General features: G+C 34.6%; 1 protein-coding gene across 9 annotated transcripts in view; it reads left to right on the top strand.

Annotated features, from left to right (window-relative positions):
- ANKS1B (ankyrin repeat and sterile alpha motif domain containing 1B) overlaps positions 1-18,871 on the top strand; it is a 413,072-nt gene that overhangs the window by 154,769 nt on the left and 239,432 nt on the right. For all 9 annotated transcript variants that reach the window (XM_042026379.1, XM_042026406.1, XM_042026397.1 and 6 more), the window contains one exon: positions 52-232. In XM_042026379.1, the coding sequence (XP_041882313.1) occupies positions 52-232 (181 nt within the window). The remainder of the gene's footprint in view (positions 1-51; positions 233-18,871) is intronic.

Genomic DNA, 18,871 nt, shown 5'->3' with positions numbered 1-18,871 from the left:
ACTGTACAAAAAGTCTGTATTTTTCATGCCAAACTTCTATTTTTCTTGCAGCCAAAGCAACGTACATCCATAGTATCTTCATTGGAATTTCACCGAATGAATCACAGCCACAATTATTTTGAAATCAACCCACCCATTGGCTGTGCAAGTTTTATTTCTGCTCCTGCAATCAGTCCAGCTAATTATTCCTTTGGATCTCTGGAATACAGTCTTGAAGAGAAAGAACATCCAGGTATAGAAAAAAAGCTTACTTTGACTGTCAACAAAGCTTTATAAAACTTTAGGTCTTTGGGTTTAAGTTGGAATTGCTGTTGTCTTAGGTAGTAAAATACATTTATCATAAATACACTGAATTATTCCTGATTTTTTCCTTCTACTCTACAAGAGTTTTGATATTTTATGACTAGTATTATGAAACATAATTTTTCCCTGAATATGATATTTTGAATAAACAAAACCTTTTTTTTCCAGACTTGCCTAGAATTTAGGTATTGTAGCTTTTGAAATTATGATGATTTGTACATCTACTTTCACCATTGTGTGGTCAATACACTCCAATAAGAGTTTTAAGTTGAAAAAATGTAATTAGAAATCATTATGTAACCACCAGTAAAGATAAGGAAGGGAAGCTTTCTAAGAAACCTGTTACTGCATGTTGTTTCTGCAGTAGCAATGGGATTCATTAAAGTAAAACTTCAATGTATTTGTGCTGATGATAAGAGTTGAATAGAATGATAGTGTGATTGTAATAGGGAAGAACTTATCTGCAAGTAGAGATTCACATAATTAAAATGCTTTAAGAAGGATTAAAGTATATCCTTTTTCACATATCAGAACTTCAGGAATGGGAAATTGTCAGTAAAGCAAGCATTTGGCTTTGTCCCTTCAAATTCAATGTGCAAGTTGCTTTATATAGGCTAAACTTGTAGCAGAAGGGTATAGTACTTGGGAAAGCTGATGTATTGAAGCAAATATCTTTGATAGCTAGTTTATGGGATTTGCAGATCAAATTCTAAAGGGATATTGTATTTAAAATATAAATAGGAGTAGATTACTGTAAAATAAAAATAACACAAATGTTGAAATTCAGTGCTATTATCAATTGGCTTTTGTAGTATTGATCTTGAAATGAGATGAATCCTCTTCATTCCTAACTGGTGGAGTTTAAAAATTCTGAAAAGCATTGCTTTTAAAAGATTAAAAAAATTATTTTCATAGCTGGATTGATAGAAAACTATATTATTAGGAAACTATTGTGAAATAAGAGTGAGAAATCCTATTTTCTTTGATGAAGAGAGAGTTAAAATGATCAGAAATTACTAATTTTGGTTTTTTGGAATATAATATAAACAAAGATAATATGTATCACTAACTTTGAAGCTAACAGAATGTGTTTATATGATGGATATAGTAAATATTTTCAAACTTAACTAGAAATAATTAGTTTTAATGGTATCTTTTATTCCTAGGTCTGGGGTCATTTGAGTATTACTGTAAATTCTCTTCAGCAATCACAATTTTATTCTGGGTAGTTGAATGATACAGAATATTTCTTGATGTTTAAAAGCAAAGATAAGAAAACGGAAAGAAAATTTGCTGACATTACACAATTAACTTCTCCAGATTTCTGCTGTTGCGCAGTTCTGTTAAAGTTCTTCATAGTACCTGGGTTCACTTGACTCTTATCTTCTTTGGTTAAATTTACAATGGACTACACTCTATAACTTCTAATTACTACAGTTAATTTCGTCTGAGATTGGGACTATAAGGTCATGCTTAGTAGAATTTTATGTTTCTAATTTGTGGATGATTTCATTTATGGATTGAGTGAAAGCTGGATTTCCTCTTGTCTCTGCCTAGAAAGCAAAGAAAAAATAGCAGGCAAAATGACTGAAGTTCAGGCCATCTTCTACAAGCATTTCAATAGTACATTTTACCATCAGTAAATTATTGATTTACCATTATTAAGTAATTATAGTAAAATTACAATTCCACCTTCCATTCTCAGCTGGTATCCTAGAATTATTTAAGTAATATACAGGATCACATATTGGACACAATATTAGCCTGCATGAAAAAAACCAACATTTTATTTTGATCATTTAGTTCCTTTCAACTCCTTACTGATAGATGATGCATGGTAACTCTGCAAGAGACAAGGAGTACTAATGTGGAAAGGGAATAACAAAATCTGGAAAGAACAGATCAAAATTGTTTCTCTTGGAAAAGTCTTTAAGGCATGTCTCTTATCTACAATGTTAAAAGCTGAACCTTGAATAATAATGGTCAGCAAGGAGCAGCAGAAACAGTGTTCTGTGTTGTGCTGCAGCTTTTCTCTGCTTTAGCTAGCTGTAGTTTCACTGAAAGGTTCCTTTTTCCTTTTCGAGATCTACAGTGACAAGTACAATTCATCATATGACCTAATTATAATCTTCGGAAAATTCATGGAAGATCTGCATCCTAAAAGAATGTTTAGTTTAATAATAATTGAGGATTTGTTTGCATTTGAGTGAAACAATTAAAATGCTTTTTACAGGATTTCTAAATCAGAGACTTCCATTCAAATAAGGCATTAGTATTTCCCTACTCAATTTCAGTGCTTTTTATGTTTTCTTCAGGAAATTTGCAATGATTCATTATCATTCAAGTAAAAGTGAGAGATGAATACAACAAAATAATTATTCAAATTCTCAAGTCTTCATAATTTTACCTCAGTAGTCTGCTACCGAAGAATAATCAACCCCTTTTTATGTTTGGGGATTGCAGTTTTACTCTTGGTGTTTGCTAATTCCCTACATCCCCTGATTTGAAAAAGGGGTCCCAATTTTTAAGAAGTGTATTTCTATCAAATAGAAAAACACTGAATTCTCCACAGCTGTGTATTATCTGAATGACAGCATATGACAACATCTCTGTTCAATTATCTGGAGAACAGTCCACATACCATGGTAAATATTTGCTTTAGCTTTGGCATCAGATGGCCTTGTAGAGTAAACAAACCATGTATCTTGCATGCATGGATGGCAGGAGATACCTCAATATCAGATTGCCTGAGGTAAGGATAAAGACTCTGTCCTTTTTTTTGAGCTTTAACTGGTGGAAGAATCTGCAACAAGTTGATGGGAACACTTCTTACTCCAGTATGTGTAGAGCAGACTATGTGAATGCAGCTTTGGTGTGACCTGTTTTCAGGGCTTTATCTGGAGCTAGATCACTGACATCAGAGAAGCATTCTCGAATTCCCAGTGAATGGTCATGCTTTCATAGCATTGAATTTCACCCCAAGTTGGAGGCCAGTGCATCCCAGTAATGTCAGGTATTACACATAGTAGTATAGTAAGTTACTATACTAAAAGTGGGATAACTTCATTGCACAGGGAAGTCATTTCTGTATGTAACTCCATCCTGGCAAGATGTGTGTAACTTTCTTGATCATCTGAATACATGTTTAGTAGGTGTTCTGTAAGATAACACAAATGAAAAATTAAATACCTGATGATCAGGTGATTGTTGTTTGTGAGATGTTCCTCATGTAACTTTGACCATGAGCTAAGACCACAGTTGTGCAAGATAATTCACTCCAGGAGAGGGCAGCCTGGGCTTTCAGGGAAATGCCTGTCTAATATAGATCTCTCTGCCTTGTTTTCTACATCCCTCAAGTTCTCTTGAAACTGTAAATCTTAAGGATTGAAGGCAACAAAATTGTGGCCATTTTGGTAGCATCACCTTGGCATAATAAACACTAGCAGCTGAAATTGTCAGTCTGGATGACTTTCTTTTTCATTTTTGCTTGATCAGTCGGAATAATGGATCTTTCTCTAACCCGTATAATTTCATTATGTCTTCTTGTCCTGAGTATAATTGGGCCATGAAATTAAAAAGACAGTTCTGCAGAGGTTCTTGTTCTGTTTCAGATCACAAAATAGGTCTGTAGTCAGATTCATGTATGCTGCAAAAATGTCAGCAGACGTCTGAAGGTAACCTCATTACAATTTTTATTTTCAGTCCATGAAAATCTGTACATTTTCAGTAAGTTCAGTATGCCATTTATTGTAAAAGAGGATACAGTTTTTCTATCATCTTGTGGTACTGAGAAGTATTTAATTAGTTTATCTCTTAGTTAGAAACCCTATCTCCACTGGAGAGGACCTTAATATAGCTGTTAGTGTTTTATATGCCATGTCCTCTGACTGTGAGAGACATTATTTAATTCATCTAAGAAGGCTACATTTTTCCTTAAAACAGGCCAGAATGTACAATTCAAGAATTTAATCTTTAACATATAGACTATAATTTTTTCTCTTCTACTTTTGAAAAAGTTATATTTGACTCACACCTTCGATTTCTTCTATAAGTGTCTTCAGATCTTTCTTAAAGTACATATCTGATGAAATTGTTATGTCTCACAAGCCCTATTCCAGAAGCAAAAGCAGCCCTAAAGGCTTGAAACTTGCAGTTTTGTCTTTCTTTTTTGAGAGAATCAAGAAATACAGCCTATCAGAATTAGAAAATTGTTTCAGAGATCTGGCCTAAAATTCTTGGCTATGTTGCATTCTTAGATACAGTTAGAACTTATTCTGCTGCAGGAATGTTTCTTTAGGTGACAATAACTAAGCTGATCTTTGAAGTAGATCACATATTTGTCAACATTACTTTCTCATTCAAGTATTTCATTTATTAAGAGCTGATAGGAAAAGATCAAACTATGATGTCTATGTAGACTCTTCAAGCCTTGTTTCTTCAATTATAGAAAGCTTTGAAATTATTAGAAGTGAAACAGAAAATGAAAGGAATACAAAGAAGAAGAAAATAACTTTTATTGCCGGACCATTTTTAGGTGTGCTGCATGCAAGTCCATGGTACGCTGTCTTTATTAACAATACCTCACTAATTAGCAAAAGAATGCATGATTTTCCAGTGACAGAAAAAGGGGAAAATATTGGCTTGCAATGAAATAGGAATAATCAACAAGTTTGGTAGATAAAGCATTCCCATCTCCTTTATATGGACACCTGTACATCCAGTTATGGAATATCTGGAAAAACTGGTATTACAGGTTTGTACCAACGTGTCATTGGTTGAGAACTCTTTTCCAGATGAAACGCCTTTGAAGGTAAAATTGAGGCCCTCTTTTCTCTGGTTTTTAATTTTCCTTATCATTTTCTTGATTACAATGCAACAAATTCTGCCAAGGCATTCTTCAAAACATGTTAATTCTAACCTTTTCATCTGTGAAGATTATATGTTTTTTCCCTATAATTTATACCTAAGTTCAACTGAGTGCCATTAGTAAGATATAGTAGAGCTATTCCAGGAACTGCTACTGGGGATCATACTCAGTACTGTCTCATACAGTTTATTTTTTGTTCTAATTAACTTGTCCAGCAGATGCAGCATGTTCAGGTCTCCTTATGTTGCCCTTCTTTTTGCTGCTTCTAATTTCAGCCTTTTCACAGTTATCTGAGGCAAGACATGGTCTGTCCCACAGGGACAGAGAAATGTAGGGTTGATTAATATTATAAACTTCTCTCTGTTAACTATTATTTTCTTTGCACCGTGCAGTTTCAAAGCAGTGTATTTCATGAAGCTCATTGTAATTATATCTCAGTGTTACAAATGTGTCAACATGTCCAAAAATCTGGTGGCAGAAAGGTCTTCTGAGGCAATACCTGGAAAGCTGTGGATGAAACCAATTCCTGTTGTTCCAGTCAAAAACAGTATACCTTATTTCAAGAAACTGGTGTGTGCTAGTGCTTGCATGAAACATTTGATACAAAATGCCCCTAAATCTCATGCCACCTGCACTTAAAAATAATCTCCTTGGAATTAGCCATATTATTCTAGCTTAAAGTTCATGACAGTGTTACCCAGCCCTTCAGTAATGCCTCTGCAGTGTTGTCATTCAGTCTTTTATGAGGCTTAAGGGAATTATCTGGGCTAAACCCACTTAGTTGTTCATGTGAACCTGCTCTCCAAACATACTGTCTCACACGTCACTCACTATGCGGACATCCTGATTGCTAAAAAATGGTAAAGTAATATGAAAATAAAACAATTTATAGCAAGCATATTGGGGTAATAAAACTGCAGAAGGGTCTCAAATCCCTGTTGTCAGATATAGCACTGGATGTGTTAATCAAACAAGAAATTACACAAACAGCTTATCTCTTTTCAAATCAAATTCTGAACCATCTGACCACATGTGGAAAGGCATGTGTTGAGCCATGTGCCTGCCTATCTTTTATTCAAATAGCTATTCACAGGATTTGCTCTTTTCACCGACATTATTTGCTTATTATAAATAAAGCCAGTTGGCAACTGTTGACAATACAAGGGGGAAAAGATCCCTTGCAATATTTAAGATATATTTACTAATTTTGAAAACCTGTATTCTTAGGCCTCAGTCTGGCAAGGAGGAAGGTAGGAAATAGAACAATGCTGTGATGATGCTGGAGATGAGAATTTTAGAGACTGTCCTAAAAGTGGAGAAAATTTTCCTCAGGATCCTTAGGAACACTGTGTGTTACACTGCTATCAGGTTCAGGAGTTGGCTATTTCTCTGAATCTTTTTTTGCCTCTGAAGTAAGCATAATGTAAAGCTTACTGCAATGTATGCATGTTTGTATACATGTCTATTTGCAACTATTAAAATCTTTTACACTTCGTTTAGTGGCATGCATCCCCTTCCTTGAGAGATGTCAGCACAGATAAATAAAATTAATCGTATCATAAAATGATTCCCTGAAGGAGCAACAGATATTACCATATTAAGTCAATAAAGACTTTCTAAGAGCCTTTTGAGGAACCATTTTTTGAGGTTATAAGTGCAGTTGTTAGAAGCAATATAATTAAATTTTTTATTTATCTAAATTTAATGTAGTTTTTTCCAGGTGTAATAACTATCCTGACGTGTAAGGTCAAAAGAAAAAATATTTTCTGTAATGTGTCATTTACAACTCATAGCCATTTCTAGAAGCAGATTAACTATAGACAATACTCATATTTTTCTGATTGCCATCTTAGTCAGCTCTTTGCTTTGCTGTTTTGGTTCGGTTTTTTTACTGAGCTGAAAGCAAAGTAAGTCCTTAACTTTTTAGTAGGACCATTTGCAGAGACAGATTGTTTTAGTCTTTAGGCTGTCACCATGCCTTGTATTGTTGCCTTACCTTTCCATTGGACATTTTGTAAATAAGATTGACCAAGCTTTGGAGGGATGCTCTTGAAAATTTAATCACTTCATCCGTCAGAAGAATTGCCATTGCAAGATGAAGGCAATGAGCAAAGAGCACTAAGATGTCTCAGTCTTCAATTCCTCACAATATTGTTTGTGGTACAGTTTTCTTTCACCCTATGAATGCATCTAAACTGATTGTAACATTATTTAGAATACTCTGTCTTACCTCTCAATCTATTTTTCTTTTCCTGTGCCATGTCCTCTTATTCATATTTAATCACTTTTCTGCTTCTTCTCCTTTGTTTCTTTTAGAAAGCTTTCTACTCACCAGCTGTATTTCTGAGCCCTACGTGAGATGATTAGAACTGAAGGAAATGGCAAAATGTGCCTGGTTTTTTTTTAAGAACTTTTAGGCCTCTGAATATACTTAGTGATGTCCAGTTTTAAGAAAAACAAAAAGCTCTCTGTATTACATACCAGCCAGTAACAAAAAAAATCATGTTTTCTCCTAAGGCCATTCTGAAATTAAAGACAATTTTTGTTTCTCCTTCTTGCACACAACTCATTAGATCTCTTTCTTTTTTTTTCTGTTCCTTGCTGTCCAGTTGTAATGCTAGTATCATTTGATGTAACAATCATCTCTCTCTATGTTGTTCCAAGCTATATAAAAAAAATGGGGTGGGAAAACAAGCCTTCTTTACTTTTGGTGAGTATCCAAAAAATAGGGTAGAGCCAGTCTTACTCATTAGCTAATTAACTACGTATTTTATAAACAGCTCTAGTGGAACAACATAAACATGACATGTATCAGAGTACATTGCTGATGGTAGTGTTCTTGTGGAAAATGAACATTTGATGCCATTTAGTGAAAGAAGAAAACTGAACATGAGTCTCCCTCATTCTGGAATAGCCACTGTCATTTTTCCTAAAATGGATATGATGCTATGAGTTCCAGAATTTTGATTCCAGCCTTGAAAGCCCTTTTTTCTGCAGGAATTGATCAATAAATCTGAGACAATTTCATGAATGGTTTCAGAATGACTGAGTACATCTTACTATAAACCAAGATAAAATATTTGCATCTGGTTTTTGCTATATTGAATAACTTCTATACAGTGGATAGTTTGATTTGTAATTAGAAATTTAAAAATTTAAAATATTCCTTGCTTTTTGGAGCATTTATATCTTTTGGTAGAAATGATTGTTTGTACAAATTCAGTATATAATAAAATTGAAACTCTAAAAATTTCTTGGAAAATCCACAGAAACACTATATGTTACACCTAATTTAGCACTTGATCATAAAAATTCTGTATATGACTTTTCAGTTCCTATTTATAATTGCAATGTAGCTCTAACTGTAACGTTGAATAAATTGAAAGCATTTTTTTTCCATTTCTAATTTTGATTTAGTTAGAGATTGATTATCTTCTTAGAGTTATGCAGACAATTCACTGGGAGTCTGGACTTAATCATTTGAAGAAGAAAAATGCAGATGGCCATGTCTGAGGAAGATAGAAAGCTGTACTCTGAAAATATGTCAGAACTGTCAGATACCCAAATGAATAAGTTCTCAAAAGTTTAGCAAAACAGGACAGAAAATAAAATGGTTGGTCTGAGTAAGAGTAAAGGTTTATCTACCCTGTGCTGTATTTGACCAATTATGAATGCCTTTGGGAAATGTGTAATTGCAAAACAAAAGCATAGTGACACCTCCTCAGAATGTTACAGCATTTGCAGCCCAAGGTCCTCCTAAGCCCAAGTACCTCCTGGATATTTCCTGTGTGTTATGTAACCTTAGTAGATTTATGTTCCATGGATTTATCCATTCTCCATGCAACCTATATGCAATTTGTGTTCCCACAAGGAATTTTTGCCAGGAGTTGCACATTTAACTAAGTATCTAATCACCATGAGGGAGTTGCATCTTTTGTTTCCAATAATTTCAAAACTCAGAAGGCTGAAAAGTGGGTCCATTGTTTATGTTCTAGAGCTTTCATTTGTGTGACTTGTATTCAGCAGATTGTGACACTGATACCAGTTTTCTGCATTTCAACAGCATGGTTCATAGAACTAAGATTCTCAGTTCCTGAGACATAGAATAATTTTCTAATCACAGAATCACAGAATATTCTGAGTGGGAAGGGACCCACAAGGATCATCAAGTCCAGCTCTTAAGTGACTGGCCCATACAGGGATCAGACCTGCAACCTCAATGTTATTTGCAGCATGCTCTGACCAATTAGCTAATCTCATGGCTTTTTTTTTCTAGTTACGCATATTTTTCTTATATCAAAGGAAGACTTTTGTTAAATCATTTTAAAGGAAAGTCTTATTTTCACTTTTGTTAGTGTTCTGTAGATCTCATAAGGAGCTATTTATTGTTTATGTATTTACAAGGATGAAAGTGTTGAAGACTTACTCTGTAGTGGCATTATATATGCTCTTTCTTAATATTTAAGCCATGCTGAAGTGCCCTGTTAAGAAAAAACTCTGGATCAATCTTGTACAGCTCACAAGGAATAATATTAATTGTCTCCTACGGATTTTATTTTTAAAGAAAATATTTAAGAATTGGTGCCTCCAGCCATATCTCCTAGAATGGCAAGATTCTCTATAATTCTTCCTCCCCAGAATCCATTTTGTCAACAGTAGAGGTAACACACACCTCATGTCATCAAAAAGACCAAACACAGACTTCCCCATGGCCTCACCAAGGAGTTTGTGCCACACTTGTGATGATCTTTTTAAAGTATTAGGTAGATTGTACCTTTGATAATGGGATCTGTGTTTCTGGCAAAAGTCAGTCTGTAAGTGGCTGTAAAGAAGTATGTCCTTGTGCAATTGTTTGCAACTTGTTTGCTTGTCAAGAAAGAAAAATCATCATGCAAAACCTCAATCTATATGTGAAAACCCAAAGACATGAAAAAAATAATTTCACCATACCATTTTAGTAAAACTTTAATTAAAAATCTAGTTTAGTTTAAATACATCTCTGGGGCCCAGTATGCCTGCTTTTTAAAAATTAAATTTAAGTTTTTCTTCAAATATAATGCTCCCCAAGCAGCTTTTAATTTATGAAAGTATCAAGTTATCAGATACATACATACACACATACATACACACATATATATATATATATATATATGTATGTATGTATGCATGCTTGAGAGCTGTTTCTTCTGTGGTGACCAGTGATAGGACCTGAGGAATGGCCTGAAGTTGTGTCAGGGAAGGTTTAGGCTGGTATCAGAAAAAGGTTCTTCACCCAGAGGGTGTCTGGGCACTGGAACAGGCTCCCCAGGGCAGTGGTCACAGCGCCAGCCCGACAGAGCTCAAGAAGTGTTTGGACAATCTCTGAGGCGCAGGGTGTGACTCTTGGGAATGGCCCTATGCAGGCCAGGAGTTGGACTCGATGACCCTTGTGGGTCCCTTCCAACTCAGCTTATGCTGTGATTCTTATGCTTGACTTGCATGAATTTTAATCAGGAGAAAGGAAGTATAGGTTTATTCAGTTTTAGTGTTCACTGGATTCCATTGAATACTGTAAACCAATACTATAGTTGAATAATAATTCAATGTTTAATAGAAAGACTTCAATAACAAATGATTAAAGGCTAATTTACTTTTTTATGTCTAATTTGGTGTTTCCCAGAGTAGGACCATAAGGTTATCATTGGGGACTTTTTTTTTCCGATAAAAGGGTTGAAATTATGAAAAAATGACTTTTGCCTACACAGCAGTCATCTGAGAGGCACTTTAATGTTGCTATTACTAAGGCAAAAGTAAAAAAACCAGATATATTTCAAATGAATACTGTGTATCATATAGATCTTGGCTGGATCTTAAAATATTGGCTTTGAAAGTCTAGTGGCGCCTTAAAAATAATGGAAGAACAAATCATGTAAATAATGTAAAACTAAACAAAGGTATAGTGCTCACTTTTTGGCCCACCTCCCCACTTAATTTTAGCCAGAAGGAAGACAGTTCAAGATTGCACTTCAAGATTGCTCCAGGATGTGAACAAAACCACCATAAATAGGAACTGTGGAGAGATTTCCCAGCCAAACTAAAACACTAATGCAGGTGCACCTGTAAGCCTTCAGTACAAATGAGCTCCTATTAACCATGAAAAAATAAGAAGAATGAAAACAATGAGAAATGGCAGATTCTGAATGTTTCAGCTGTACAAAAAGCTCTAATTGTCCCTTTTACCATGTCAAATATCAGAAAGCCTAACTATGAGATACAGTTTTTGTATAACCAAGCTTATTGTTTTGCTTTTCTTTTCTGGGAACAATTCCAGGAATTAATTTTTAAAACCATAAATATTCAATTATTTGAATCGCTTGCTGTCTATCCAAGCAATTAGAATAACCCCTACCTGCTTCCTAGCTCGCTCATATCCCTCAGGTAAAGTGAGATGATACTCAAAATTGCCCTCCCCTCCCTCCTCCTCTGGAAGGTATTCTATGTCTTCTTCATAGGCAAGAGAAAGGAGACACTGAAAAAGAAAAAAAATTGAGTAACAACATAAAAGAAGAAAAACAGTGCTGAAAATATGGGTTCAGGGAACAGGGAAGACTATTTTTCCCTGTATTACCAGGCATTTTTCACAAAGCTAAAAACAGACATTATTTCTCAGAGCAGCATGTACTGCATGGTCTATACTCCCCCAAGTTTTTTTGTGACTTAGGAAGTGTTTTTATATCATGACCACAGAATAATAAATATTCATCACAGTATTTTTTTTCATATTGTAAAATGATATATAATCTGTCCATCTTTTCATTCCCTTTGTGAGTGATGTACTGCCCTTCAGAGCTTACCGTACTCCAGTAATTCCTATAGGCAGAAAGCCCCTCGATAATGTGATGCCAGGCCAGTGGAACTGACAGCCTGCATGGGGTGCCTACATGTTGTCAGGGGAAGTTCTGCTTGGACAGCATATCACTTTAGAGTTACTGAGAGAATTTAGGCAGCTGTGCATTGGTGGTTTAACAAGCAGCCAGCCCTCACCTGCTGTATCTTCATGGTTTTACTCTACGGCAAATGCTGAATTTATCTACTTCACAGTGGAATAGAGACGGAGCACTGTTGGTTACCATCCATGTAGGAATGCTAAGAGTAAACTCTTGATAAGGGACTACCAGAGCATTGATATTCGAGTGATGTGTTGCCTTTTATCACATAGCTACCCTTTGAATGGGATGGGGAAATGGAAATAAGACTAATCTCAATTAAAGATAAGCTGAGCAGTACTGAGGTAATAAGTGCCTCATTTAATTTCATAGAAAAATTTTGGAACAGACCTATTTCAAATTCCAATCAAGTGTCATAACGCATCTTAGTGATTATTTCAGGAAATAATCACACATGATTATTTTAGGATTTCAGAAAATTCTGAACTGATATATTCCTTCTCTGAAGAACATTCTTCCACAGTAAAGCAGCAATTGAAACATCACCTATAGCAACAGTAGCCATGGGGAAACATTTTTTCTCCGTCAGTGAAAGCAAACCACTGTCACAAAATGAGGTACCCACAACATCGAAGCAAGAATATCTCATTATGCTGGAATCTTGATGAAGTAAACACTCTTAATGCATACTTCAATTTTTTAGACTTTTAAATTACACTCTTTGAGTTTAATAATGTCATATATTTTGGTCTAAACTACTCTGCTTCTTATTACTCCAAGAATGATATTGAGTTGCCTTAAATACTTATATCACTACATAAATAATCAGCACAATTTAGAAAGTGTCATATATTTGTTGCCTTTCTTCACCTTTTGGGATTTAAATGATCATAGATTATTATGCCTTGAATAAATTTTTAACTTCTCATTTTTATTAGATGTCATTTTGTGTTTTCCTTGTGAGAGCTTTATTTCTTTTTATGGGAGCTATACGCACTCTTCTCAGCACTTGGAAACCAAGCTTGGTTACTGGGTATGTGCTCTCCTTCGGTTCCATTCTTCCATGTCACAACCAATAAGGCCATTCACGTTTCCAGACCCCAGATTCAGATACTGATACTGAGTTGCAATAGTGTTGAACAAATAAAAACCCCACCCATCACTCTGTGTATAATTAAATACTGCCTCAGCACCATAGACAGCAGATCTTGTACAATTAGCATCATATCTGTAAGCAAAATTAAGCTTAAAGAATTGATTAAATACTGTCACTAAAGTAGTATTAGGAAAAAAATACACAAAATAGTAAAAAGATGTTAACTGTATTGCCCAGCTTTCAGTTGTCATAGTCCTAAATCTGATGATCCAAGGGTAATGACAGTGATGATATGAAATAAAAGAAAAAAGTTCCTAAGCAAATAATTCTTCTTGTAAAGGAAATGTAATTCTTAGCATTTCGTATACCCCTCATCCCCTGGAAACTTGAGAACTAAAATTAAAATAAACTAAAAATATGGAAGTAGGTCCAGTTTTTCTCTTAAGTAAATGTCAATAATATGATTATGCTAAATCTGAGGAGAAATTTAGAAATATTTTGTAGTCTGACTTAGAAATACTATCAAAAACTATAAGAAAGAGAACAAGAAAAATTGACTAGGTCAAAAGTGGGAGAGAGAAGAGAAGGTGAAAACAAGAGTCAGCAGTTTGCTTGCTAATTCTCATCTATACTTTAAAATTCTTCTTTCAAGTACCTGTTTTTTAATGGATATAGCAAACTGTTCTGCGTGCTACCACCTATTCATTCATAAAACCTGAAAAATAAATTAGACTGTTTATAAAGGCATTTTAATTACATGCTGTAGTTGCATATGCTGTATTATTCTTTGAAGTCACTGTTTAGACCAAAATGTGCAAATGTATTTTGCAAAATAAAAGGTTTTGTAAGATATCTGATATTGTAGAATATTTGATACTAACAATATATGCAATTCTGTAAGAAAATGTGTTTAAAATGCTGATTATCAGTTAAAATTCTCTATGGGCCTGATCCAAAGCTTACTGGTATTAGTGGAAATATTCTTTCTCCGTTTAGCAGATTTCAGATACAATCAGACTCCAACACATTAAAAATTACTAGCATTGAAGGGCTTTTTCTTTCTAAATCACTGGAGGGAAATACATTAGTTCAAAGCCAGTGGGATATCATTCTGAACTAAATCTATATTTCTAAAGTAGAACATGTGCAGGATAGAACTAAAAAGTGATTTAAAACAGGTTTGAATTGGACTGGCACACTTAACTGACAAGACTTGGGATTATTCTGTGCTCTAAAAAGGCATTTAAATCTGCATGTTTCCTGTTTTTCTAAGGCTAGCAATCAATTTGGGGCATTTTAGCACAGTACATCACTTATTTCTGTTTCAGATTCTAAAAATTGCTTTGAAGTATATGCCAGAAGCAAAATTATTTCTGCCCATTGATGAAATAACTCATTCTCTGTGGCTTCCTCAGATATGAAGTCAATCTCTGCTCAGGAAAAGTACCATTTTTAAAAATAGAATAATATGTAACTCCTAATTTTAAGTTGAACATTTAGCATTCAGACAACTTTATGGGCTAAGTTGTGGCACAAAGTCAACAAGCTTTTCTGATGGAGGTGCATCAAAGAAGTCTGTCTCAGCTGGGCACAATCTGCTCTGTGAAAGAAGAGAAAGAGGAGGGTCTGTTGTCCATTGCATGTCATGCCAATGATAAAGTTTACTTGAATCCCATTGGATAAGTGGTTATTAGACAAGCATGGAGGTTTTAGAAAAAATGGCTCTGTTTTTCTTCTTTTCTACTTTTTCTTAACAGTGCAGATTAATGCAAAATAATTTGACCCTGTCTTTGCCTCCTTTCCTCAGATGTATAAGGTATAACATGCCAAAAGAAGAGAGGATTGGTTTCTCTCTTCAGTCCTTACCATGGAGAGAGTTCAGGGAGAGCTTCTGTCTGGTGTTTTTGGACAGCTGTCTTGCTAGCTGGCCTTAGGTCTTGTGGGAGGCTTTCACACATTCACAGAAGATCAGGCGCAGTACACAATCTGTGTAGATTCAGAGCAGTATATAAACAGAAAATCACAGAAAGAGATACCTAGTTCAGACCATCACAGCTGTAGTCACATTACTACTATCTTGTTTTCAGAACATTTTCTTAGCAGTTTTCTGCATAACTCAGAACTCTTAAATATTGTAAGATCATCACAGTAAAGCTCTGTGTCATCATTTCTATTGCTGAGGCATTCAGTCAACTGTATCTGCTTGTGTTAGTATGGTTTATAAGGAGATTTCATATAAAGTGAATGCAGGGCATGTTATCACTAAGGATAGGATCTGTGAATCGTGCTAGAGACAGTTCTAGAGTTTTCAGTGCCTAAATTGGATCTCTCAAGCTATTAATTTTGTCGCCATTCTGTTCACAGCCTTCCCAGATCTAGTGCAAATCCCAGAATCCCTTCTTGTCTTGGGGTGGGGAGGATACATTTCCTTTTAAGGATCCATTATTGGAGCTTTTGTCTACATAAAACATTAGTGAATTTGATTGATGATATAAAATCTAAAGTGGAGAATAAGCATATTAAGCATGTAGAAATTAATGTGACATTCTCTTCTGAGTGTCCAAATTTCTGTGAGGAGTAAACTGAATGTACTGCTTTGGAATACCATGTATAGGAACATGTAGTGGGCTGGAAGATGCTTATACAAAATTTGAAAGGTGTTTGCACTGTTAAATGGTATATGGTGTAGTGTTTGGGAAATAGAACTTTATAGAGCATTCTCTTTTGATATCACCTTTTGGTGACTTTGAACCTCTTTCTGGACCCAGAGGTGCATAGTAAATATGAAAACTCTTCTGAAAAGTGTGGTTAACAATAGAAATGTACCTTTCCAATGAAGTATTTACGAGAGCTGTTTGAAGCTCAAAGCCTGAATAAGCAAAACCGATGCAATTTTCCCAATTACAGTTCAAGTGTGATTCTGCATATTTTTATATAATTAGATAGCATATTGGAATTATAGAATTGTGATAAAGAAAGGTTTGGTGAAAACTGTGCTGCCCTGGTATTTTGCAAAGAGTTACTGAAAATAAGTTAAGTGTGAAGCATTTCCCAGATGGTAAAAATTCACTCCAAGGAATTTAAATTGGTACTCAAAATGTTGCTGTGTTCATGAAGCTCTTTTTGCATCTTTAAAAAGAAAATTGCAATGTACTCTAATCACTGCCAATTGTACTGTAATTTTTTACAGGGAAGATTAAATGAACACAAAAATTGCAGGTGGAAATTTAATCTCTCCCTGCATTACAAACTTGCAGCATAATATTCTCATCTTTCAAGTTGTGACCTGTTTTTGCTGTATTATCATGAAACCGAGCTTTCTTCAGGGAAATATCAGTAAAACACCATGCCCTTATGAAACAACTGTCAGTGTTAATTTAGTTACAGAGACATTTCTTTCAGTGTAAGCAAGATTTCTTACGATCTTTTGACGCAGTGCTAGTTTCTAAAAAGTATTTTTAATCAAAGGATTCATCATTGTGTTTGAAATATTTGAGTCAGTTCATGATACCAGTCTAATATAAACCTTTCTTCAAATTCCGTAACATTGAAATGCACCATTTAAAACTGTTTTGCTGTCTACGCTACTTGACTCTTTTGTCCCAATTTTTGCATATAATTTTGTTTTCCAGTGTTTGATATGTGCTTAATGCAAACTGATTCAAGCAAGGCAAGTAATGCTGATTTGATTAAAGAACAGAAACATACAGATTTAATTTGGCATTATTGGCATAATAATCAGAACTAATTAATACAATAAATGGCACATTCTTTGCTGAGTATAACTTATATTGAAAAAAACAAAATTAAGTACTTCCTTAATTAAAATATCTATAAACTTAATGCAGGGAAGAATCTTTTAAGTTAAACAAGTAGTTCTACATGCTTCTGCACAGACATGTTTTCCTAGAGTTTCCAACACACAAATTCAACGTTTTATGAAAAACAAACCAAGGACAAAAGGTCTTCAGTTATGGCTGATATTAATTCTCTCCTTGCTCCTGCATAATTTAGAAGCTGATCACAGTTTCACCAATATGTTACATCTTTTTCTATCTAAAATGTGAAGTAAGGAAAGTGTATTGTTTAATTTCTGTGGCAGGAAAAGATGTGATGCTGCCCATAAGTCTGCTGGATAGTTGCCACTGTGTTCTTCAGAGGTAGCTGCCCGTTAGGGGTAGTTCCAATGTGTTTCATGAGGTTTGGATCAAAGCAATTGTGGGAATGGTTGTGCTTCTAGTCATTAATTTAAATCTGTGCAAGGAGAATTATTATTTTTCAAAGAGAATTATTGCATACATTTCTGTATATACATAATACAGCATTGTGAAGGCAAACAATATAAGACTTTCAGTTTGTGATATTGAGAAATGAAGGTGCTGTTTAAAGACAATTATTCCGTTTTTTCTTTTGAGGCCGGAAGTAAAATACTAGAGGAAAACCTGAAAAGTTGGGAGAGATCCAGTTCAGTTTATAATGCAGCCAAAGATGTGATTCTTAAAACAACCATGATTTAAAATAAAACATAATACAGAAGTATTAATTTAAATTTCTCTTAAAAGCTGAAGTATGGATCCTGACTTCTTGAATATTTATATCAAATAAGGAGAACATGAAAGGCTTATATCCAAAAGCAGAGGAATGTGTCTTGGTTGTAAGCTAATCTGTGACACAGCAGTAGACCAATACTTGTTTTCTCCTAAAAGAGACATTAGCTCATGTCTACACTAAGTATAAAATATGAAATGCAGCCACTATTTTAGGTGCCATATTATTGCTTGTTTTCTTATTAGTGGAAATCATACATAAAAAATCAAGTATGCATGTGTAGTGTGTAGCTGAGAAACTGGGTTAAGTGCCAATTCTTAGAACTTTACATTGAAACGGAGATATGAAAAGAAGAACTGTGAGCAGCTGCAGTATCTACTTCAATATTTACCTCATTGCTATGATTTAGCTTTTTCTTCTGTGTTTGATGCTTTGAAAATTACTTATTCTAAGACATAGTTGCCTGGAATTAATCACAGTTGCCCTAACATTTTTATCACTGATCTTCTGTCTTTAGAGGGACCCCTTCCCCCTTTCTAAAACACCAGGAATGACCACACATCTGCTCTTTTTCTAATGCAATTCAATATGCTAAATAATGAGCTCTTGGATGGGAAACTTTGTCAACTCTTCAGTTGCTTTTGTTGTCCTTCTGGCTTAACATACCCTGACTACATTTCTTTTTGTGTCAAATGATACTCATTTTCTCAAATGAAATTCAGAGTATCTACAAAGACTAAGCTCTGAAAAAGACAGCCATAGAATGACTGCTAAAATTGGAGCTGGCTTTATTGTAAATATTTATTCTAAAATACTAGGAGGGGAGGTAGTATTATGGTATAGTTAATATTCTTTATTCCATTACTAATTCATATTTTAAAAGTTCAAGTATAGATTACTGGCATTTTTTTTTTTTTTTTGGTGTGACATAACCCTAACCACATCAGCAAAATGAAAGCTGGTACCAGGACTGTGCTATGATTACCTTAATTTGTTCCAATAGGACTAGTGTTTAGATTGCAGTGATTTTATAAAGCTATGCTTTTGTTCAGCACATCAGATGGGTAATTAAACTCAGAAGAGCTTATCCAGTATTTCTTGCTGACATAAAACTTCCTGTGACATTAATAA

Source organism: Corvus kubaryi, unplaced genomic scaffold (genome assembly GCF_017639235.1).
Source record: "Corvus kubaryi isolate FWS band 111438036 unplaced genomic scaffold, C.kubaryi_AGA036_p1.0 129, whole genome shotgun sequence".
Lineage (NCBI taxonomy): Eukaryota > Metazoa > Chordata > Aves > Passeriformes > Corvidae > Corvus > Corvus kubaryi.
The sequence above is the reverse complement of the archived record's forward strand: the minus strand, read 5'-3'. Positions and strand labels throughout refer to the sequence as shown.